The sequence below is a fragment of the Emys orbicularis genome, chromosome 12, assembly GCF_028017835.1.
Source record: "Emys orbicularis isolate rEmyOrb1 chromosome 12, rEmyOrb1.hap1, whole genome shotgun sequence".
NCBI lineage: Eukaryota > Metazoa > Chordata > Testudines > Emydidae > Emys > Emys orbicularis.
The window spans coordinates 54,556,648-54,580,677 of record NC_088694.1 but is presented as its reverse complement, the minus strand read 5'-3'; the positions used below and the strand labels follow the sequence as shown (position 1 = coordinate 54,580,677).

Sequence of the window (24,030 nt, the reverse complement as noted above, 5' to 3'; positions counted from 1 at the left end):
AGGTTCATCTAGCCCAGTGTCCTGTCTTCAGACAGTGGCCAATGCCAGGTGCCCCAGAGGGAATGAACAGAACAGGTAATCATCAAGTGATCCATCCCCTGTCGCCCATTCCCAGCTTCTGGCAAACAGAGGCTAGGGACACCATCCCTGCCCAGTCTGACTAATAGCCATTGATGGACCTATCTGCCTTAACTTATCTAGTTCTTTTTTGAACGCTGTTATAGTCTTGACCTTCACAACATCCTCTGACAAGGAATTCCGCAGGTTGACTGTGCTTTGTGTGAAAAAAAACCTTCTTTTTTGTTTTAAACCTGCTGCCTAATAATTTAATTTGGTGACCCCTAGTTCTTGTGTTATGAAAAGTAATAATAACACTTCCTTCTTTACCTTCTCAACACCAGTCATGATTTTATAGACCTCTATCATATCCCCCCTTAGTCGTCTCTTTTCCAAGCTGACAGTCCCAGACTTATTAATCTCTCCTCCTATGGAAGCTGTTCCATACCCCTAATAATTTTTGTTGCCCTTTTCTGAAACTTTTCCAATTCTAATATATCTTTTTTTTTGAGATGGGGCGATCACATCTGCGTGCAGTATTCAAGATGAGGACATACCATGGATTTATATAGAGGCAATATGATATATATGTCTTATTATCTGTCCCTTTCTTAACGATTCCCAACATTCTGTTCTTTTTATTTTTTTCGACTGCTGCTGCACATTGAATGGATGTTTTCAGAGAACTATCCACAATGACTCCAAGATCTCTTTCTTGAATGGTAAGAACTAATTTAGACCCTATCATTTTTATATATATAGTTTGGATTATGTTTTCAAATGTGTATTACTTTGAATTTCATCTGCCATTTTGTTGCCAATTGTCAAAGTTAGACTCAGGACTCGTAGTTTGTCAGACCACTCTGTTTTATTAGCACAGCGCTCTGCTAATACATTCAGATAATGTGAGCCCCCATGCAAGATTCAAACAGTCTTATTTATACAGATAAAAGGGTGCGAACTAAACAAAGGGACAGAGAGAGCAAAATAGTAAGATATGCATGGAGCACAATATGCATATCTTGCTTCCTTATTAACTCTTATCGATCTAAGACTAATGCTTCACCAATTGCCCTTAAGTGGGGCAATTCATTAAGCAGTTAATTAATGTCTGCTTTCCTGACCCCCTGGCTTGCAGCATTTCTCATTTCTACTTAAAGGTACATACAGCATTCTTTAATTCATTCTATTTCTTTAATATAATCCATTTCACTTTCACACCAGTAACTCAGTTTTGTGAAAATAACAGGAGTACTTGTGGCACCTTAGAGACTAACAAATTTATTAGAGCATAAGCTTTCGTGGGCTACAACCCACTTGTAGCCCACGAAAGCTTATGCTCTAATAAATTTGTTAGTCTCTAAGGTGCCACAAGTACTCCTGTTATTTTTGCGGATACAGACTAACACGGCTGCTACTCTGAAACCTGTCAGTTTTCTGAGATTCTTTTTGTAGGGCTTTGCAGTTTCCTTGGGACTTATCTATCTTGAGTAGTTTTGTATCATCTGAAAATGTTGCCACCTCACTGTTTACCCCTTTTTCCAGATCATTTATGAATATGTTGAATCGGACTGGTCCCAGAACAGACCCTGGGGGACACCACTATTTATTTCTCTCCAGTCTGAAAACTGACCATTTATTCCTACCCTTTGTTTCCTATCTTTTAACCAGTTACCGAATCATGAGAGGACCTTCCCTCTTATCCAATGGCAGTTTACTTTGCTTAAGAGTCCTTGCTGAGGGACCTTATCAAAGGCTTTCTGAAAATCTAAGGACACTAGATCCACTTTTTCTAAAAACGTGGCTGGGGATTTCAAAGGAATCTAAGGGAGTTAGGTACCTCTCCCCTCTCTCTGAATTCCTCCTTTGAAATTTCCAGATTTCATTGTTAAACGTCTGGTTACTTGTATAGTCTTCTTCCGAATGATATCTGAGTGCCTCAAGATATATCCTCACGGTTCCCCGGACAGGGAGAGAAACAAGACCATCTCCCTTGCACAGGTACGGAAAGGGCGTTACAGAGATATTAATTGTTTCGCCCAAGGTCATAGAGGGGTGTCGTAGCAGATCTGGGAACCGAAGCCACTGCCAGGTCTCCTGTATCCCAGCCCAGAGTCTGAATGACTGGTTCATTCTTCTCACCTCAATGTCACCACTTTGTCAGCTGCAGGCTCAGCAGAACTCACCGCTTTCCTGTGTCTGTTACGAGTTTCCCAACCCCCCTCCCGCCTCCACTAGGCCGGATGCTGATGAACCTTCCCCACTTAGTTGTAGCTGCCTGCAGAGCCCTGAAGTTTAGAGTCCTCTTAGCAGCGGTATTTGGTGCCTCCCATTTAGTCACAATAGGAAAAAATCATGGAGACTTATTATATATTCAGCATTTGGCTATTTAGTAATCTAGGTAAACAGACTGGAAGTTATAAGTCCTACTACCATTCAACCCTATATGGAACCCTGACTGTCCACCTGACCCTAAACCCTACAGCTAACCCTAAATCTAAAGGCAATGCCAAAACCTTTTCCTTTAGTCTAGCCCTAACCTTCATTTAATGGCCGTCGGGCGCCTAAATCCCATATGGTTTCTCGAAATTTCGAGCCTTACACCGCAATGCATCTGGAGCCGCCTCTGCGGGTCAGGTGCAGGTGAAATGATGTCCTTAAATTGGATTGTTTTGTTGCAGGTGCTGCGCTGGGGGACTCGGTCCAGTCCAGGGAACCCCACCTCTCTGGAAGAGAAGGAGACGCTGTGACCCTCACTTGTTCTTATGATACCAGCTCTACCGGTTACGTGTATCTCTTCTGGTACCGTCAGTTTCCCGGCCAAGCCCCGCAGTACATTCTCTGGAGAGGAGTGAAGCAGGCCAGAGGTCAGAGCGATACTGCAGAATTCGCCCAGCAGAGGTTTTCTTCCCAGGCTGATGACAGCTCAACGGTTTTAACCATCACAGCCCTGGAGCTGGCAGACACCGCGGTGTATCTCTGCGCCCTGCAGCGCGCACAGTGACAGAGCCACATGCCAGAGCTGTACAAAAACCCTCCCAGGCTTGCTGCAGCTGAGGTTAGGCACACACACACTGAGGCTGGACATAGGGGCCCTTGGCAGATTTGTTCTCCTGTTAAGAAACTCATAATTAGGAATAGTTTTGTTGGTGTCAAGATATTCCTTCTGATTCCTCCCAAAAGCAAATTCCTGTGCAAACATACGAACGTAAGAAAACGGCCATTCTGGGTCAGATCAAAGGTCCATCTAGCTCTGTATCCTGCCTTCCGACAGTGGCCAATGACAGGTGCCCCAGAGGGAATGAACCAGGACCGGCTCCAGGCACCAGCTAAGGAAGCAGGTGCTTGAGGCGGCTAATACAAATGGGCGGCAGTCCAGCCACTCTTGAGGCTGCATGTCCGGTCTTCGGCGGGAATTTTTCAGCGGGTCCCTCAGTCCCTCCCTTCCTCTTTGAGCTGCCACCAAAGTTCCGCGGAAGAGGAAGAGAGGGAGTGAAGGACCCGCCGCCTAAGAATGGAGCAGCGCGATTGAGCTGCTGCCGAAATGCCGCCGATCCGTTCCCCCCCCCCCCCCCCCCCCGCTGCATGGGGCGGCAGAAAACATGGAGCCGGCCCTGGAATGAACAGAACAGATTATCATCAAGTGATCCATCCCCTGTCGCTCATTCCCAGCTTCTGACAAACAGAGGTTAGGGACACCATCCCTGCCCAGCCTGGATAATTGCCATTGATGGACCTGTCCTCCATGAACTTATCTAGTTCTTTTTTGAACCCTGTTATAGTCTTGGACTTCACAACATCCTTTGGCAAGGAGTTCCACAGGTTGACTGTGGGTTGTGTGAATAAATACTTCATTTTTTGTTTTAAATCTGCTACCTATTAATTTCATTTCGTGACCCCCTAGTTCGTGTGTTATGAGGAGTAGATAACACTTCTTTATTTACTTTCTCAACTCCAGTCGTGATTTTATAGACTTCTATCAATTTTATAGAGCTATAAATAGTTGTATTATAATATCGCCCTTGGAGAATATAAACGGGATGAAAATAGCCGGGGAATTAGTTTCTGTGTTTACACTGGTCTAATTGTAAAAAAAAAAAAAAAAAAAGGCAATGTAAAAAAATTCCAATTGTCACGAACTATGTGTTAAAATTTGGGTGGGATATTTTAATAAAATATTCTCAGTTTTGGATGGGTATAGTGGGGTTAAGTTACATGTCCCAACTGTCACAGAGTCAGATCACTATTAAACCATAAAACAAATCTTGTATGCTAGAGTGGTTTGCTAGAGTACTATTGTTCCCATGTATTACTTTTAAATAATGTGCAGGATTAAAGCAATGTTCTCTATGTTTATTTGGGGGAAACGGAGGTTTGATCATTGAGAACTATTTGGTAAAATGTATTTTAACAAGGAGGAGAGAGAGGGAGGGATAGAGAGAGAGAGAGACCCGCTCACTCTTGTAGAAAAAGATAAACTAATATTAAAATGATATTTGTACGAATGTGGCAGGAATCTAAGTGAGTTAGGCATTCAACTCTCATTGAACTTATGTTTTGAAAATTCCAGATTTCATTATTAAAATCTACTTACTTGTGTGCTTCTTCTTCGGAATGATACCGGAGCGCTTCGAGCTATCTATCCTCGCAATGCCCCAGTGAGGGAGAGAAACATGTCCATCTCTCTTGTACGGGTAGGGAAAGAGAGTCACAGAGATATTAACTGGCTTGCCTGTAGCAGACCTGGGGACCGATGCCAGGTCTCCTGTATCCCAGCCCAGAGCCTTCATCACCGACTCGTTCTTCTCACCTCAATGTCACCACGTTGTCAGCTGCAGACTCAGCAGAACTCACCGCGTTTCCTGTGTCTGTTACGAGTTTCCCAAACCCCCTCCCGCCTCCACTAGGCCGGATGCTGATGAACCTTCCTCAGTTGTAGGTGATTGCAGAGCCCTGAAGTTTAGATTCTTCTTAGCAGCGGTATCTGGATCGTTCCACTTAGTCACAACAGGAAAAAAATCATGGCGCCATATTATATATTCAGCATTTGGCTATTTAATCACCTAGGTAAACAGGCTGGGGTTTCTGAGGGGTCTAAGGAAGTTAAAATTCCCACCAGCATTCAACCTTATCTGGAACCCTGACTCTCAACATGACCCTAAACTCCAAAGCTTACCCCAAATCGAACTTCAATGCCAAACCCTTACCTCTAGTCCAGCCCTAAATCTAATGTAATCCCCGTCGGGCGCCTAAACCTTTAACGTTCCTCGAAATTGCAAGTCTCACACGGCAATGCACCTGGAACCGCATGGTGAGTCTGGTACAGGTGAAATGATGTCCTCCAATTGGATTGTTTTGTTGCAGGTGCTGCGCTGGGGGACTCGGTCCAGTCCAGGGAACCCCACCTCTCTGGGAGAGAAGGAGACGCTGTGACCCTCACTTGTTCCTATGATACCAGCTCTACAGGCTACGTCTATCTCTACTGGTACCGCCAGTTTCCCGGCCAAGCCCCGCAGTACATTCTCCGGAGAGGAGTGAAGCAGGCCAGAGGTCAGAGCCATAGCGCAGGTTTCGCCAAGGGGAAGTTTTCTTCCCAGGCTGATGACAGCTCCACAGTTCTGAACATCGCAGCCCTGGAGCCGACAGACACCGCGGTGTATCTCTGCGCCCTGCGTCTGGCACCGTGACAGAACCACATAGGAGAGCCGTACAAAAACCCTCCAAGCCCCGCTGCACTAGATTTTCAGAGATTAATGCTGACTACAAGAATATATGTTGAGAGTCCCAAGCTGATGAGCTCCACAGTTTTAAACATCACAGCCCTGGTGCTGGGAGACACCGCGGTGTATTACTGCGCCCTGCAGAAAGCACCGTGACAGAGCCACGGAGCAGAGCTGTACAAAACCCTCCTTTCCTTGCTGCAAACAGAAGTGAAAAACATTGAGGCGGGAATCAGCGCCCCTCGGGGGACTTGATACGCTGTTAGAGAGCTGAATGTTGGGTTCAAGTTACTCCTCCCAGACCTCAAATCCTTATTCAAACAGCTCCATTAAAATATCACCCTTGCAGAATACACAGTGCATTGGCTATGTCACGAAACATCGTAGGAATATTTTCTCAGTATATACTGGGGCAGTTTATAAGAAATCCTATAGGTGAAATCCTCAAATTATTGACATATGTGGAAGCAGGGCTGGCTCCAGGCACCAGCTTGTCAAGCAGGTGCTTGGGGCGGCAGGTCCGGAGAAGGGAGGCGCGTCCAGGTATTCGGCGGCAATTTGGCGGAGTGTCCCTCACTCCACCTGGGAGCGAAGGACCTCCCGCCGAATTGCCGCCGCAGATCGCGATCGCGGCTTTTTTTTTTTTTTTGGCTTCTTGGGGCGGCCAAAACCCCGGAGCCGGCCCTGTGTGGAAGAAAACTATCGCAGTAAAAATATACTTATTTGTGGTTGGGCAAAGAATGGGATAACTACCTGTTTCAAATGGACCAGAATCTCATCTCTATTCAAACATCAAATTAAATTATATTTGTGCGTGATTAGATAGATAACTTGTATAACTTAAAAAAAAACCACGATTACAGAGAGGCTGACTTTGCAAGTTGTGGAAATACAGTAGGCGAGCAGTGCTACCTAGTGGTGAGAAAAATGAATGTATTTTATCATTCAAAATTGTCCCATGTTTCCTTTGTTTTAGTTTTTTTAAACGGTAAAAAGGGGAGGGGGGAAGTATTCATCTAGAAAGTGTAGATGGTAATTTCAGAGGAGCCTAGGGAGTTAGGCAAGGAAGTACCATTAAATTTATCTCTTATAAACCGTCGTTCCTGATGAATATATATTTTTCTGTGCCTGCCATCACAATAATATCCACATGTGAGGTAGAGAAATATTAAGATGTCTCTTTCACAGATAGGGAAATTGACGCAGAGAGAGATTAATTGGCTTGCCAAATTCACACTAGTAGTCTGTGACAGATCTGGGAACTGAAGCCCTATCTGTGTCTAAGACTAGATTGTTATCCACAGCATCATCCTTACTTTCTAAGTCTCAGCGCCAGGTCAGCTGCAGACGAACCTGAAACCAGTGTGTTTTCTGCGTCTGTTCTGAGTTTCCTAAACCGCTCCATTGTCCCACTAGGCTGGCTGCTGATAAATCCTCCGCCGTTGGAGCTGCCTTTTTAGAGGTGAAGTTTATATTCCCCTTCGGAGCAGAATCCTTGATCGTCAAATTTTGGTCGCTGGAAGAGAATCATGGAGACGTGTTTTCTTCCCTTTGTTTGGCTGTTTAAGCAGCTGGGTAAAAAGGCTGAATGTTCAATTTTTTTCTGAGAAATTTAGGAGCCCAACTCCCATTGGTCCCGAACCCTAACAATAAACCTAGCTCCAAATACCTTCCCTAACCCTCAGCCCTCACCCCAAACCACACTCCAACCCTAACCTTAGCCGTGAACTTGAGTTTTACTCAATTAGGAGCGTAAATGGCTTACGCGTTTTTTGAAATTCCGCGTTTTAGACCGGAATGCATTTAGAACCGGTTCAGTGTGTCAAGTGCAGTTGAAATGAGTTCTGGGATTTGACTGTTTTTTGGCAGGTGCTGGGTTGGCTGACTCAGTCCGGTCCGAGGCACTCGGGTGCCTGGAGAAGAAGGAGACACTGTGACACTCATATGCTCGTGCAATACCAGCAATACTGACTTCTGTCTTTACTGGCACCGTCGGTATCCGAACCACACCCGGCAGCGCATGCTCCGGAGAGGTGCGAAGTGGTGTGGGATAAATCTGCCATCTGGGGACAGCTGGGATTTAAAATGGAGGCCAATGGATTTAGGAATTTAAAAAATTCTATTTGAAAATGTTAGCAATTATGGCTAATAAAGGTATATGAATATATGACCCCCTCTAGCAATCATATCTTAGCTCCATCATTAACAACAGGCGCGGTAGAGCTGCCATATAATTATCTCCTATTTACAGACGGGGAGAGAAGCACAAACATATTGGCTGACTTGCCCGAGGTCACCCGGGGCGGAGCTGGGACTTGGACCATGGAATCCTGAGCCTATATTAACCCCATCGCTCCCACGAGCCTCACAGCTCCAGCTGCAGACCACCCCCTGAACCGCAGCGAGTGACTCGGGTCAGGAACCAGTTGCTCAAACTCCTCCCTCTCCGCTGGTTTGTGACGGTCCTTCAGCGAAGTGAAATTTTCCTTTTTGCAGCAGCGTCGGAGGGGGTCAGACTGGGTCGCTCTAGGTCTAGGACAAGCCATGGAGACGTTTTCTTCTCACCCTTTCAGTGTTGACTCGTCTAGGTAATTGGGTGGGGATTTTCCAAGAAGTTTGAGAGAGTTTAAGACTCTTAAATTTCATTCAACATTATCTCTATCGGTAACCCCAGACTAAATGGTAGCCCTAAACCAAACCCTGACATTGATCGCACATATAACACTCACCCTAATTCAATTCCTGTAGAGCACCTAAATCTTTGTATGTCTACACTACGAAATTAGGTCAATTTAATAAAGTCTATTTTTTATAAATCGATTTTATACAGTCAATTGTGTGTGTCCCCACTTAAGACCTTTAAGACCATTAAGTCGGCAGAGTGTATGCACAGTACCGAGGCTAGCATTGACTTTCAGAGTGTTGCACTGTGGTAGCTATCCCACAGTTCCCACAGTCTCTGCCGCCCATTGGAATTCTGGTTTGAGCTCCCAATGCCTGATGGGGCAAAAACATTGTCGCGGGTGGTTCTGGGTACATGTCGTCAGGCCTCCCCCTCCCTCCCTCCATGAAAGCAACGGCAAACAATCATTTCTCATCTTTTTTCCTCAGTTACCCGTGCAGAAGGCGACATACCATGGCAAGCATGGAGCCCGCTCATCTCACTGTCACCCTACGTCTCCTGGGTGCTGCTGACAGACCCGGTATTGCATTGCTACACAGCAGCAGCGCCTTGCATTTGCAAGTTAGCAAAGACGGTTAGCAGCCGTATTGTACCATCTGCTGCTATCTCCTGTTTCCTCCTGGCCAGCCTTGGTGAGGATGGTCAGGGGTGCCTGGGCAGACATGGGTGCTCCTAGCCAGTCTCGATGAGGTCAGTCAGGGGCACCTGGACATAAATGGGAGTCACCCCAGGTCATTCCCTTTTTTAAGTTTTGTCTAATGGAGATTCAGTCCTGCCTGGAATATCAGGAAAGCCTACCAAAGAACCAGAGAGGCAAACGGCCACTTGGGATCAGAGCCCCAGACATCCCGCTTCTATGATGAGCTACATGCCATTCTAGGGGGTGCCCCTACAACTACCCCACCCCTGTGCTTCCCTCCTCCCCCACCCCTCCTGGGCTACCTTGGCAGTTATCCCCCGATTTATGTGATGAATTAATAAAGAATGCATGAATTTGAAACAATGACTTTATTGCCTCTGCAAGATCAAAGGGGGGTGGGGAGGGTGGTTGGCTTACAGGGAAGTAGAATGAACCACCATTCTGCACTTTCTCAGCCTATAGTTGAACTGTTCCTTACTACTGTCCAGGCTTCATGTGCCATGGGAGCAAGGGGCAGGCTGGGGTAGGTGTGACCGCGCAGTGCTGCTGACTGGGAGAGCAGCCTGAGGCAGAAGCCTCCAGCTGGCATGGCCAGGAGCACCCATGGGACGATGATGACGGTTAGCAGTCATATTGTACTGTATGCCATCAACAGGGCAAGGCAAGGGGATGCTGCTGTGTAGCACTGCAGTACCGCGTCTGCCAGCAGCAGCCAGGAGACATGTCTGCATTGATAATCCAGGAAAAAAGGTGAGAAACGTTTTTTTCCCATTGCTTTCATGGGAGGGGGAGGGGGAGGCTGATGACATGTACCCAGAACCACCCACGACAATTTTTTTGCCCCAACAGGCACTGGGAGCACAACCCAGAATTTCAATGGGCGGCAGAGACTATGGGAACAGTACAGTAAGCCAACCCTGTAAGCCATGTCGTCAGTCGCCCCCGCCCCCCTCAGTGAGAGCAACGGCTGAGAATCGTTTAGCACCTTTTTTCCACGCAGACGCCATAGCACAGCAAGCATGGAGCCAGCTCAGATCGCCCGGCAGTTATGAGCACTGTAAACACCATGCAAATTATCCTACAGTGTATGCAGCACCAGAACCTCCAAAAGCAGGCGAGGAGGCGACAACAGCACGGTGACGTGAGTGATGAGGACATGGACACAGACTTCTCTCAAAGCACGGGCCCCGGCAATTTGGCCATCCTGGTGGCAATGGGGCAGACTCATGCCATGGAATGCTGATTCTCGGCCCGGGAAACAAGCACAGACTGGTGGAACCGCATAGTGTTGCAGGTCTGGGATGATTCCCAGTGGCTGCGAAACTTTTGCATGCGTAAGGGAACTTTCATGGAACTTTGTGACTTGCTTTCCCCTGCCCTGAAGTGCCAGAATACCAAGATGAGAGCAGCCCTCACAACTCACAAGTGAGTGGCGATAGCCCTCTGGAAGCTTGCAATGCCAGACAGTTACCGGTCAGTTGGGAATCAATTTTCAGTCGGCAAATCTACTGTGGGGCTGCTGTGATCCAAGTAGCCAACGCAATCACTGAGCTGCTGCTATCAAGGGTAGTGACTCTGGGAAATGTGCAGGTCATAGTGGATGGCTTTGCTGCAATCGGATTCCCTAACTGTGGTGGGGCGATAGACGGAACGCATATCCTTATCTTGGCACCGGACCACCAAGGCAGCCAGTACATAAACCAAAAGGGGTACTTGTGATGAAGTGGGGGATTTTCTTGTTTTTCTGTGGTTTTCCAATGGTTTGCAAGCAGAGCAGGTGAGACTCAGTTTCCCTGGGTGTTACTGGTTTAACGAGGTGAGAGGAGAGGAAGTTTGTTGTTACAGAGGCCCGGAGAGGGGACTTGGGACCCGTCCAATGACCTGGAGAATGGATACCCCAGTGACTGGTGACCTGATGACCCAGAGACCCAGCTCAGGAGTCACAGCCACTTCTGGCCAGTGGGAAGACAATGGGCTGAGAAGAGAGGACCCCAGTGACCTAACCAGCTGGTTCCAGCCAGAGGGGGCCAGAGGACAGAAGCGAGGAGAGGAGGTCCATGTGACCGGTTTATGACCCTGTTTACCTGGAGAGAAGACAATGGACAGGGGTGGGGCTTGGGGCCGGTGATATCAGATGACCAGCTGGGAAGCAGGGGGGCTCTGGGCTGGAGAGGGGGAGCAGGCAGAGCCCACCTGGATGCAGGGGAGACTGGGATGTGCTGGGCTGAGGGAGGCCAGGCCTGAGGCCGGAGAGTTTCCTGTGTTGTGTTCATCTCTCAATAAACCCTCCTGTTTTATGCTGTCTGAGAGTAGCTCCAGGTTAGAGAACAGGTTTGCATCATCCCCTTCGGGGGGTGGAGGCCCCGGGGGTCCAGAGCAAGTGGACTCCCTGAGGGGGCCCATGGTGAGAAACAGGCGTTCTAAGCCTAAGAGAGGTGTGGCTCCAGGAGGTGAAGGGACCAACCATGAGAGACAGTGGACCCTCGGGAAAAGGGCGGTCTCACTGAAAAGGGAACCCCCCCCCCCCCCACGGACTGCACAGGGCCAAGACTGGGCATGATCTGTGAGTCCGTGACAGTACTTTTCAATGGTGCTGCAAGCACTGGTGGATCACAAGGGATGTTTCACCAACATCAACGTGGGATGGCCGGGAAAGGTGCATAATGCTCACATCTTCAGGAACTCTGGTCTGTTTGAACAGCTGGAGAAAGGGATTTACTTTCCATACCAGAAAATAACCATTGGGGATGTTGAAATGCCTATAGTTATCCTTGGGGACCCAGCCTACCCCTTAATGCCATGGCTTATGAAGCCATACACAGGCATCCTGGACAGTAGTCAGGAGCTGTTCAACTATAGGCTGAGCAAGTGCAGGAAGGTGGTAGAATGTGCCTTTGGATGTTTAAAAGCTCGCTGGCGCTGTTTACTGACTTGTTTAGACCTCAGCGAAGCCAATATTCGATTGTTATTGCTGCTTGCTGTGTGCTCCACAATCTCTGTGAGAGTAAGGGAGAGAAATTTATGGTGGGGTGGGACGTTGAGGCAAATCACCTGGCTGCTGATTACATGCAGCCAGACACCAGGGCGGTTAGAAGAGTACAGCAGGGCGCGCTGCGCATCAGAGAAACTTTGAAAACCAGTTTCATGACTGGCCAGGCTACGGTGTGAAGGTTTGTTTCTCCTTGATGAACCGCCCCCCCCCCCCCCCCTTGGTTCACTCTACTTCCCTGTAAGCCAAATGCGCTCACGCCTTTGATCATCGCTTGCAGAGTCAATAAAGTCATTGCTTTTTCAAAATCATGCATTCTTTATTAATTCGTCACAAAAAAGGGGGCAGGGCTGGCTCTAGGTTTTTTGCCCCATCCAAGCAAAAAAATATTTTGGCCGCCCCCCCACTCCTGGCCAATGGGGGCTGCAAGAAGCCATGGCCAGCACATCCCTTGGCCCGCGCTACTTCCTGCAGCCCCCATTGGCCTGAAGCAGCAAACCACGGCCAGTGGAGCCGCGATCGTCCGAACCTGCGGACACAGCAGGTAAACAAACCGGCCCGGCCCTCCAGGGTGCTTACCCGGGGGAGCCGCGTGCCAAAGGTTGCCGATCCCTGCTGTAGGGATTTAGGAACATGAAGTCGCTCTTGGCAGACTCCGGTGTCAGGCAGACATTGTAGCAGGATCCCAGAGGGCTGCTGCCGGCCACATCCAGGCAGTTGGTTGACACTTTGTTGCCCGAGGAGAGCTGGGGCTTGATGTTGGAATTTTTGAAGACGTCTGCCGGAATGCTGCCCCTGGAAATGTGCCGCCCCAAGCACGTGCTTGCCTTGCTGGTGCCTAGAGCCGGTCCTGAATGGGGGGATAACTGCCAAGGTAGCCCGGGATGGGTGTGGGAGGAGGGAAGCACCGGGTGGGGTGGTGGAGGAGGGGAGAAGGGAAGGACAAGGCCACACTGCGCTTCAAAACGTATTTATTGAATGCCAGCCTTCTGTTGCTTGGGCAGTCCTCTGGGGTGGAGTGGTTGGGAGCCCAGAGCCCCCCCCCACCCCACACCATCATGTTCTTCGGTGTCTGGGTGAGGAGGCTATGGAACTTGGGGAGGAAGGAGGTTCATTACACAGGGACTGCAGCGGCGGTCTGTGCTCTTGCTGCCCATCCTGCACCTCAGCAATATGCCGTAGAATATCAGTGTACTCAGAGAACATTTCATCGCGAGTGCATTTTTTTCACTTTCTAATCTTTGCTAGCCTCTGAGATGGAGATAATACGGGGAACGTTGAAACACTTGCAGCTGTGGGAGAAAAAAAAGGGAGAGTAGTATTTAAAAAGACACGTTTTAGAGAACAATGGGTAGACTCTTTCACGGTGAACCAAGCTGTTAACATTACATAGCACATGTGCTTTCTTTTAAGGTCACTTTTTGCCTCTTATATTGAGGGCCTGCCGGTTTGGTGTGAGAGATCACAGATACAGGGCCAGCGGGCAACAGAATTCGGCTTGCAGGCAGACATGGTAAGCCACAGTCTTTTGGCTTCTTTAACCTTCATAATATGTGGGAATGGTTTCAAACAGCAGTGCCCTCATGTCCCATACCAAGCACCCGTTGGGTTGGCCATTTAAAAGGAGGGGCTGCGGTTTTCAGGTTAATGTGCATCACAAACCCAACTAAACCCCTCCACCCCACCCTATTCTCTGGGATGATCGCTTCACCCCTCCCCCCACCGTGTGGCGCACAGCGGGGATGATTTCTGTTCAGCCACAGGCAAACAGCCCAGCATGAACGACCACCTCTGAATGTCCCCTTAATGAAATTCCCCTATTTCAACCAGGTGACCATGAATGATATCACTGTCCTGAGGATAACAGAGAGAGATAAAGAAGGGATGTTGCTTGAATGCCAGCAAACACCGGGACCATACGCTGCCATGCTTTGTTGTGCAATGATTCCAGACTATGTGCTACTGGCCTGGAGTGGTAATGGAGGACGGAATAAGGCTGCCCTCCCCAGAAACCTTTTGCAAAGGCTTTGGAAGTACATCCAGGAGAGCTTCATTGAGATGTCCCTGGAGGATTTACGCTCCATCCCCATACACGTTAACAGACTTTTCCAGTAGCTGTACTGGCCGTGAGTGCATCCCAAGTCTTCAGGGCAAATGAATCATTGAACACACTTGCTTTTAAACCATGTACAATATTTACAAAGGTACACTCACAAGAGGTTCCTTCTCCGCCTTCTAGGTCCGGGTGCCCGACTTCAGGGGGTTGGAAGGGTACTAGATCCAGGGTGAAAAACAGTTCCTGGCTGTCGGGGAAAACAGTTTCTCCGCTTGCTTGCTGTGTGCTATCTTCAACCTCCTCCTCCTCATCATCATCTTCCTCATCCCCAAAATCTGCATCCCTGTTGCATGAGAATCCATTGACGGAGTCCACGCACAGGTCTGGGGTAGTTGTAGGGGCACCCCCTAGAATGGCAGAATAGAAGCGGCATGTCTGGGGCTCTGATCCGGAGTGGCCGTTTGCCTCTCTGGTTCTTTGGTAGGCTTGCCTCAGCTCCTTAAGTTTCACACGGCACTGCTGCAGGTCCCTGTTATAGCCTCTGTCCTTCATGGCCTTGGAGATTTTTTCAAATGTTTTGGCATTTCATCTTTTAGAACGGAGTTCTGATAGCATGGATTCATCTCCTCATACAGCGATCAGATCCAGTACCTCCTGTTCGGTCCATGCTGGAGCTCTTTTGTGAATCTGGGACTCCATGGTCACCTGTGCTGATGAGTTCTGCATGGTCACCTGTAGGAATGCATAGCTCCCAAATCACCAGCTCACAGGTGCGGCACACTGCCCTGGAACTACGAGGCAGGAGTGACCTTCAACCCAGCGTCTGTGTTTGGGAAAACTTCTTGGCTGATTTGATTGTCTCCCTCGCAGCTGGTGTTCACGTGCACAAGAGATGGGTTTGTTATCTTATGTTGATGTACACTGCATGTCTCTTCTATGCGCAAGAATCTAACCACTGAGAAGTGTTGTAAACAGAGTAAGGAAAGAAATAAAAACCCCAGGAAAAGTTTTCCTGGGAGGCTTTTTGCAGGAGGCTTGTGAAGCTCTCTGACTACCACAGACCAGGCGTTCTGTTTCCTTTCCTGTGTCGTCGCCACAGTCACCTGTGCTGATCAGCTCTCCACGATGGCCAAACAGGAAATGAAATTGAAAAGTTCGCGGGGCTTTTCCTGTCTACCTGTCCAGTGCAGCTGAATTGAGAGTGCTGTCCAGAGCGGTCACAATGGAGCACTCTGGGATAGCTCCCGGAGGCCAATACCGTTGAATTGCGTCCACACTACCCCAAATTCAACCCAGCAGGGTTGAATTCAGCACTAATCCCCTTGTTGGGGAGGACTACAGAAATCAATTTTAAGAGCCCTTTAAGTCGACAAAAATGGCTTCGTCATGTGGACGGGTGCAGGATTAAATCGATCTAACGCTGCTAAATTCGTCCTAAACTCGTAGTGTAGACCAGGGCTTAGAGTCCTTTGAAACCCCCAGGCATGAGCTGCATCCATGGGTCAAGCCCATCTGAGAGGATGTCCTGCAATGTGATGGTCTTGTTGCAGGTGCTGTGCTGGGTGACTCCGTCCTGTCCAAAGAACCCCGAGAGTCTGGAATTAAAGGATACTCTGTGACCCTCCGCTGTTCTTACCATACCAACTGTACCGCTTCAGTGTAACTGAACTGGTGCCATCAATATCCGAATCAAACCCTACCGTGTGTTCTCTCAAAGTTTCACTCATACTGCGGATTTTGCCCAGGAGAGGTTTTCTTCCCTGGCTGATGACAGCTCCATTGTTTTAACCATCAAACCCCTGGAGCTGACAGACACAGCGGTGTATTACTGCGTCCTGACAAGGGCACAGTGACAGAGCCTCACAGCAGAGCTGTACAAAAACCCTCTCTTCCCTACATCGCTGGAGGCTGCAGACATTAAATCTGCCCAGCAGCTCTCCTGAGGAGACTGACCACTCATTTAAAAACACAGACATTAGCTTCTTTAAATTGTTTAAGCAGCTCCATTAAAATGACACCACTGGAGAATCAGAATGGTCGGCTGGAATTGACTTCCAGTCCAGTTCCCTGCACTCATAGCAGGACTAAGTATTATCTCCTAGACAATCCCTGACAGGTGTTTGCCCAACCTGCCTTAAAAACCTCCAATGAGGGAGATTCCACAACCTCCCTGGGCAATTTATTCCGGTGCTTAACGACCCTGATGGGGAGTTTTTCCTTAATGTTCAATCTAAACTATAATCTTGCTGGAATTTAATCTCCTTGCTTCTTGACACAGAGGTTAATGGGAACAATTAACCCTCAGAGGTTAATGGGAACAATTTTTCACCTTCCTCCTTATAACATCCTTTCTTCTACTTGAAAACTGTTATCATGTCCCCTCTCAGACTTCTCTTCTCCAGACTAAAGAAACCCATTTTTTTTTCAATCTTGCCTCATAAATCATCTTTTCTAGACCTTTAATCATTTTTGTTGTTCTTCTCTGGACTTTCTTCAATTTCTCCACATCTTTCCCAAAATGTGGTGTCCAGAAACTAGAGACAATACTCCAGTTGATGCCTTCCAGTAGAACAGAATAATTACTTCTGGTGTCTTGCTTACAACACGCCTGCTAATACATCCCAGAATGATGTTTGCTTTGTTTTGTTTTTTTTTGGAACAGTGTTACACTGTTGACTCATGGTTAGCTTGTGATGCACTATGACTCCCAGATCACGTTCTGCAGTATTCCTTCCTAGGCAGTCATTTCTCATTTTGTTTGTGTGCAACTGAATGTTCCTTCCTAAGTGGAGTAATTTGCATTTGTCCTAATTGAATTTCATCCTATTTACTTCAGACCATTTCTCCAGTTTGTCCAGATCATTTTGAATTTAGTCAAGATATACCACATCTACGCTTTCCCCCATCCACAGGGCTTGTTATCCTGTCAGAGAAAGCTATTAGGCTGTAAAAGTCATCAGTTTAAATCAGCTTCCCAAGGGTCATATACGGGTTTGATGAGTTAAAATAAACAAACAACATTTGTACTAAAAATTAGTAAAATATCACATCAGTTTATACAGCTTAAAATATTATAAATTACCAATTTATGGCAACTTGTGGAAAGAAAGAAAGAAAGAAAGAAAGAAAGAAAGAAAGAAAGAAAGAAAGAAAGAAAGAAAGAAAGAAAATATCCATTTGTGGTACAGTAGGGATAAAACAATGCGAATTAAAAGATATAGATAAATAATACTATTAAAATACTCATTTGTTGCAGAAAATTACTTAAAATATGGGGAAATATGTACTGTTAAAATATGCAGATGTAGGTGCGTGTTGATGGGAATAGCTAACGTTTGGGACTCCCCTAGAGACATATCGCTGTTCAAATTTAAGATAAAATTACATTTCTGGCTGATGTTTTATGAAACTGTTAGTTCTTTTTAACTATGGACGATAATACATGGACATAGTAACGCGTTCTGTGCAGGTTATGGTAAAGTAATGGTAAAGCAGCGTCACCTGCTGGTGACAAATGTAAACACACCCTGTCATTTAAAACACTTGTATGTTCTTTATATTTTGAGGTTTTAATCATGATCACAGCAAAAGCCATAGAAGAAAGACAGTAACAATTATTTCAAGAACTTGGACTGAGAATTTAAAAAATATGCTATTAAACTTTTCTTTTGTAAAGCTCAACCCTAATTCCTGATAAATGTATCCATTTCCTTAGAAGAACACCACAATAATTTCGGAGGACCTCAACATATTTATCGTCACAATCCACATTTGGGGCAGAGAAACATTATTTTTATAGCTAGGGAAACCCAGAAAAGAGATTGGCTAATTGCCTTGATCAAGGTCACAAGGGAGCCAGAGGGAGAAGTGGGAACTGAAGCCAGCTCTCCCTGCACCCGGAGATGAGCCTTACCCACAAACCCATTCTTCTTCCTGCAAACTCAGCACAATGTCATCTACACACTAATCTGAACGCAGCGTGTTTCCTGAACCTCTAAGGTGTTACCCAACCCCCTCCCTCTTCGTCCTGCCCGGGTTCTCTTGAACTTTCCTTAGTTGTCGCTATCTGCAGAGACGTGAAGATTAGTTGCCTATTTCCCTCTTCGCAGCAACATCTGAGGGCGCAGACTTGGTCGCTGTGGGATACATCATGGAGACGTGTGGTGTTCTCATTATTTGGATATTTAACCTCCTGGGTAAATGATGCCGTGGGATTTTCGAAGTATTTGGAGGAAGTTAGGCGTCCAACTACAATGGAACCTTGACGCTAATTCTTTTCCGAGCCCTAATCTTTACTCTATCCCAAATCCTTACCTGAAACCCCGATCCTAATCCTAGCGGTAAACGCTACATTTTACCTTTACACTAAACTCTAACACTGTCCTTATCCTTAACTCTAATACTAACCCCTCAACCCAAACCTGATCCCTACACCTAACCTTCATTAGTTAGGAGCGGGGATACGTAGGTTCCTTCTGATCCCCATCCGTGCGCCTAGAGCCATACCCATGGGCCAAGTGTAGTTGGAAAGATGTCCTTACATGAGATTGTCTTCTTGCAGGGACTGGGCTGGGCGATTCGGTCGAGCCCAGCGAACCCGCAGTGTCTGGAGGAGAAGGAGACGCGGTGACACTCACATGCTCTTACAATACGGACTATTCTGGTGGCATCTATCTCTACTGGTACCGTCATTATCCGAACCGAGCCCCGCAGTACATTCTCTGGAGAGGAGCGAAGTCCTACAGCAAACTCAGTGATACCGCAGAGTTCGCCGAGAAGAGGTTTTCTTCTCAGACTGACGACAGCTCCACTGTTTTAACAATCAAACCCCTGGAGCTGGCAGACACAGCGGTGTACCTCTGCGCCCTGCAGCGCGCACAGTGACAGAGCCGCCTAGCAGAGCAGTACAAAAAAACCCTTTCCTTGTAGCAGCTGAGGTTATTGAAGCTGGAAGGAGAGTCCCTCAGAAGACTTGTTACGTTGTTAAAAGGACTCATTTCGGGGTGCTTGTGGGGATGTCAAGTTATTCCTTACATGCACACACCCCAATGTAAAATGCTCATTGAACAATTTACACTAAAAAGTACAAAACGCAGGAATTTAAATCAGAAACTCTGTTAGTCACCTTCCAGCAGCATATTCTGGGGGGTATTTTTAAAAATAAATTGTAAAAATACCAATTTGTTACATGTGATTAAAATTGTGATGCAAAATTGTAACATTTGTTGATAGATAGAGTGAGGTTATATTTACAGTTCCAAGTCTACAGGAGTCAAATCACAATTAAACCAGAAGACAACAAGCTTCTATTTGGGGGCGAAATGTTAGAAAACTCCTCATTACTAGATGCATAGATTCCAAGGCCAGAAGGAACCATTGTGATCATTTAGTCTGACCTCCTGTGTAACACGGGCCCAAAACAATTCCTAGAGCAGCTGTTTTAGAAAAACTTCCGGTTTGGGTTTTTAAATTGAATCCACCACAAACCCCTTCGTAAATTGTTCCAATGGTTAATTACACACACTGACAAAAATTAGCACCTTATTTCTGGTCCTAATTTGTGTAACTTCCACTTCCAACCATTGGCTCCTGTTATATCTTTTTTGCTAGGTTGTGGGGCCCATTAATAAATATTTGTTTGTAATAGACTATAATCAAGTCACCCCTTCACCATCTCTTTGTAAATACAGTCGCTTGAACTTCTTGAGTCTCTCACTATAAACATGTTTTCTAATCTTGTAATCATTCTCAGGTCTCATCTCTGAACCCTCTCCGATTTATCAACCTCCTTCTTGAATTCTGGACACCTGAACTGGACAAAGTGTTCCGGCAGCGGCCCCAATACTGCCAAATACAGCATTAAAATAACTTCTCTCTGCTCCTACTTGGCGCTGTCTCTCTCTTCTGGTACCTCCGTAGAGTAACCGTGGCCTGCAGTGCATTCTCCGGAGCCGAGCTGAAAGAGCCAGTGATGCTGCAGGTTTCGCCCAGCAGAGGTTTTCGTCCCAGGCTGATGACAGCTCCAAGGTGCTGAGGGTGGCACTGGCAGACCCAGCGGTGTATTACTGCGTTCCGCAGCGCTCAGAGTGACAGAGCCACATAGCAAAGCTCGGCAAAAAACCTTCCCTTCCTTGATGCCTCGGAAATTAGGCACACGGAGACTGGAAACAGCTGCCTTAGGAGAATTGTTACACTGCCAATAAATGCATATTTTAGGCAGTGGTTCTCAAACTATTGTACTGGCGACCCCTTTCACACAGCAAGCCTCCGAGTGAGACCCCCCTAATAAATTAAAAACACTTTTTAATACATTTAACACCATTGTAAAGGCAAAGTCGGGTTTGGGATGGAGGCTGACAGCTCACGACCGCCCCTGTAATAACCTCAAGACTCCCTTGAGGGGTCCCGACCCCCAGTTTGATAACCCCTGTTGGATGGTAACTGTACTGTTGTCAAGCTGGTGTTTCCTATCCCCTGCAAACCAAATCTTTATTCAAATATGTATAGTAATATATCAACCTTGGATCATAGAATGGGCGTGAGGTTATTTGTTAACATCTTGGGAATTTTTTTCTCTTCGTAGACTATCGTATTTTTCAAATAACGCGAAGTAAAACACCGATTTTTTTAAAAAAACTGAGTTAAAATAGCGTAGTTAAATTATTTAAATGAAGATAACCTATTTATGAGTGTGCGTGGGAGATTTAAATGACTAGTTGCAAGTCTGGGACAGTCACAACCTATAAAGCACCTTCTGTTTTGGTGCGATTAGTTAGAAATCTCGTATTGCTTTGTATGACATTTCGATAATGCATGTGATTAAAGCAACGCTGTCCAGGTAGATTTGGGGGAAATAACAAGGTAGCGCAACCTACTGGTAAAAAGTATAATACACATGTCGTTTTAATCTTTCCATGTTCTGTTTATTTTAGATTTTAACCGGGGAGGAAAAAGAGACTTTTAAAACATATTGCAAGAATTTTGTCTGGGAGTTTTTAAGGAGCCTTTGTGAATGAAACACCCAAATTTCATTAAAATCATCCTTTGAAAGTCCCAAACTTCATTCCTGGTAAAGCTATCTGGGTATCTATCTACTTATATTACCCCATCACAAAAACATCTGAGTGCTTCCAAATATGTATCCTCACAGTTCAGGTGTAATAGAGAAATATTAGGATCTCTGTTTTACATATAGGGAAACCTGGGCAGAGAGAGATTAACTGCCTTGACCAAGCTCTCAAAGGGGATCTGTGGTAGAGTAGGCAACTGAAACCAGCTCTCTTGAGTCTCAAATAAATGCCTCACCCACAACTCCGTCCTTTTCCCGGCAATCTCAGGAGGATGTCAGCTGCTCATCATTGGCACCGACTATTCTCGCACCAAACCCTAGAACATCTAATCAGTGGGCACCAAAAACAAAAAAACAAAAAAACAAAAAAAAAACAATAAAACAGTGCACAGACTGTACATCCCGGCGGGCAGGAAGTACTTGCAACCTGGGATTTAAATTATGGTATTAACAATGAAGATGCTGCCACCTGTTACTGCGCTGTTGCACAGTGGTAAATGCTGACTCTTTCTGTACAAATATGCACTCAGGAGCTCAGATTGTGAGCTCTTCCGGTCTAGGAGCACCTTTTCCCTCTGTGTTTGTACAGCACCTAACACTATGGGGTCCTGGCTCATCACTGTGACTTACTGGTGCTGCCATCACTACCAGCACCGTAATAATAATAATAATAATTACTAATAATTAATAATTAATAATAAAGTCTGAAAAGAGAAGTGTGAAGCAACCCAGACTAAACAGGGCTCTCAATAGATGATGTTTTATGGCTGAAATGTTCAAATCAGGTAGTGTGTGAAAGCCTCCCAAACTTTAATGTATGCATCCTGACAGCACCTTGTGAGAGAGGAAAGTGCCGTTATCCACATTACCGCTGGGGCACTGTGGCACAGAAAGTCTTTTCAAAAGCATCTCAGTGATTTAGGAGGGTAAGTCCCATTGCAAATTACAAGCAAGGCACCATTTTTAACAGAGTGGGTGATTCACCCTTGGAACCAGCTCCCAAGGGAAGTGGTGGAAGATACGGGTTAGCCAAACACAGATTACTCAAGAAAGGGGCAACAGCATGAAATTTTATGGTCTCTGAAATGTAGGGGATCAGACTAGAATCCTACATGATCTATTGGTCCCTTTTGGCTGTAAAATAAATTTTAGAAAGTGGTTTAGGAAACCAGAAAACGATTTACCTAAGGTACTTAGGTACTTATCTTCCCCCCATTACCAGGACCATCACAATATTGTATCCCCCCAAAACTCCTGTGAGATAGGGAAGTCCCATTTTACAGATGGGGAAACAAAGAAGAGAAGGGCTAAAGTACTCTCCCAGGATCACAAAGGGAGTCTATGGCAAGTCTGGAAACTGAAGCTGAGTTCCCCAAGTCCCTCCCTGGCCTGTACCTTAGCCATAAAGACCATTCTTTGTTAGTTCCAAGGAGAATAAGATTGCACCCTTTTCTGGAAACAGTTGTAAGATTAAACAAGAATTGCTGGTTTGTTGCCTGATATTGAAAGTTTGCTTAAGTCCACTAACCATTAGAGGGTAACGCTACGGTTTAATTAGAACCTAAATGTAGGTTATTAGATTTAAAGGCCAGAAGACCACTTGATCATGATCCCCTGTATAACATATCTCACAGAATTTCATCGTGTTTCTCCTGTATTGAGCCCAATAATTTGTGCTTGACTAAAGCATATCTTCCTTAAGTATCACTGCTGTGTCATCCTACCAGTTGGAGGCGGAGACCACTAATAACAATTATCATTGGTGTGTCTCAGAGATTGCATTATTATAGCGCCTAGCAGCCAAATTTGAAAATGTATTTAGATGCCTAAATCCCATTGATTTCAACGCTACATTCAGACCTTTAAAATCTGACCCTTAGTCCCCCTGTGCCTCAATTCCTCACCTGTAAAATGGGGATAGACGTCCTTCCTTAGACTATTTAGACAGTAAACTTTGCAGGACCGAAAATGTTTTTTTTTTCCCAGTGTGTCTGTGCAGCACCCTGCACAAGGAGGTCTTTATGTGGTACTGCTATATAGAGAAAGGTAATAATGATATAATGATAATAAATGTAAAGACCGAACACCCGCACGCCTTCAGCGAGCAAGCCGTTCTCCATCTGTTGAGGATGAAAGTTTGAGACCTTTGATGAGCAACATCTTGTGATATCTTCAAAAAAAACGCCCTTCTTAATCCCCTATTTCCTTTACTGCCGCACCAACGAAACTGCCATGCAATCTTTGCAGATAAGGCAGAAGTGGTGAGGGTTGAACGCACTCGGAGGCTCGTTCTGTCGTAAGAGGCGGTGTTATCTCTCTGCCGTCAGCGACAGCAGCAAGCTTCGATCTACAAACAGAACAAAATACCCTGCAGAGTGCCATGAATCGGCGCAGCTGTCTCTTCTTGTCCCTGTTGTGTGAGTAACGCCGCTTATTGTCTATTTTAAATGTATTATTGTTATAGTGACACCCACTGCCTTCAGCTGAAATCAGTTGTGTTGAGCTCTGTATAGATACATAGTGAGAGTCAATCCCTTCCCTAAGCAGACAAAGTCTAAGGAAAAAAGAAGTTTTATTACCCCTATTTTACATTGAAACCCAGAGAGAATACAACTGAGTTACAACGATGCCTAAGGTATTTAGAGGCCAAATCTCCGCTACTCTTAATGGGAACGGAGTGTCCAAATCTTTTAGGTGTTGCTGTTCCCAGATGAGTTGCTGAAAGTCACCCAGAGAGTTGGTAGCAGGGCTTGAAGTTAAATCCAGTGTCCTGAGCCCCACTTCAGTGCCTTCCATACTAGCCCACCTTCCTCTGT

At 46.2% G+C, this 24,030-nt stretch overlaps 1 gene segment (V, D, J or C); it reads left to right on the top strand.

The window, feature by feature from the left end:
• The first annotated feature begins 5,349 nt into the window (after nucleotides 1-5,349).
• Nucleotides 5,350-5,744, top strand: LOC135886426 (immunoglobulin lambda variable 1-47-like). The segment is given in 2 exon segments: nucleotides 5,350-5,368; nucleotides 5,422-5,744. Coding segments are annotated over 2 exon segments (342 nt in total).
• Nucleotides 5,745-24,030: the final 18,286 nt, after the last annotated feature.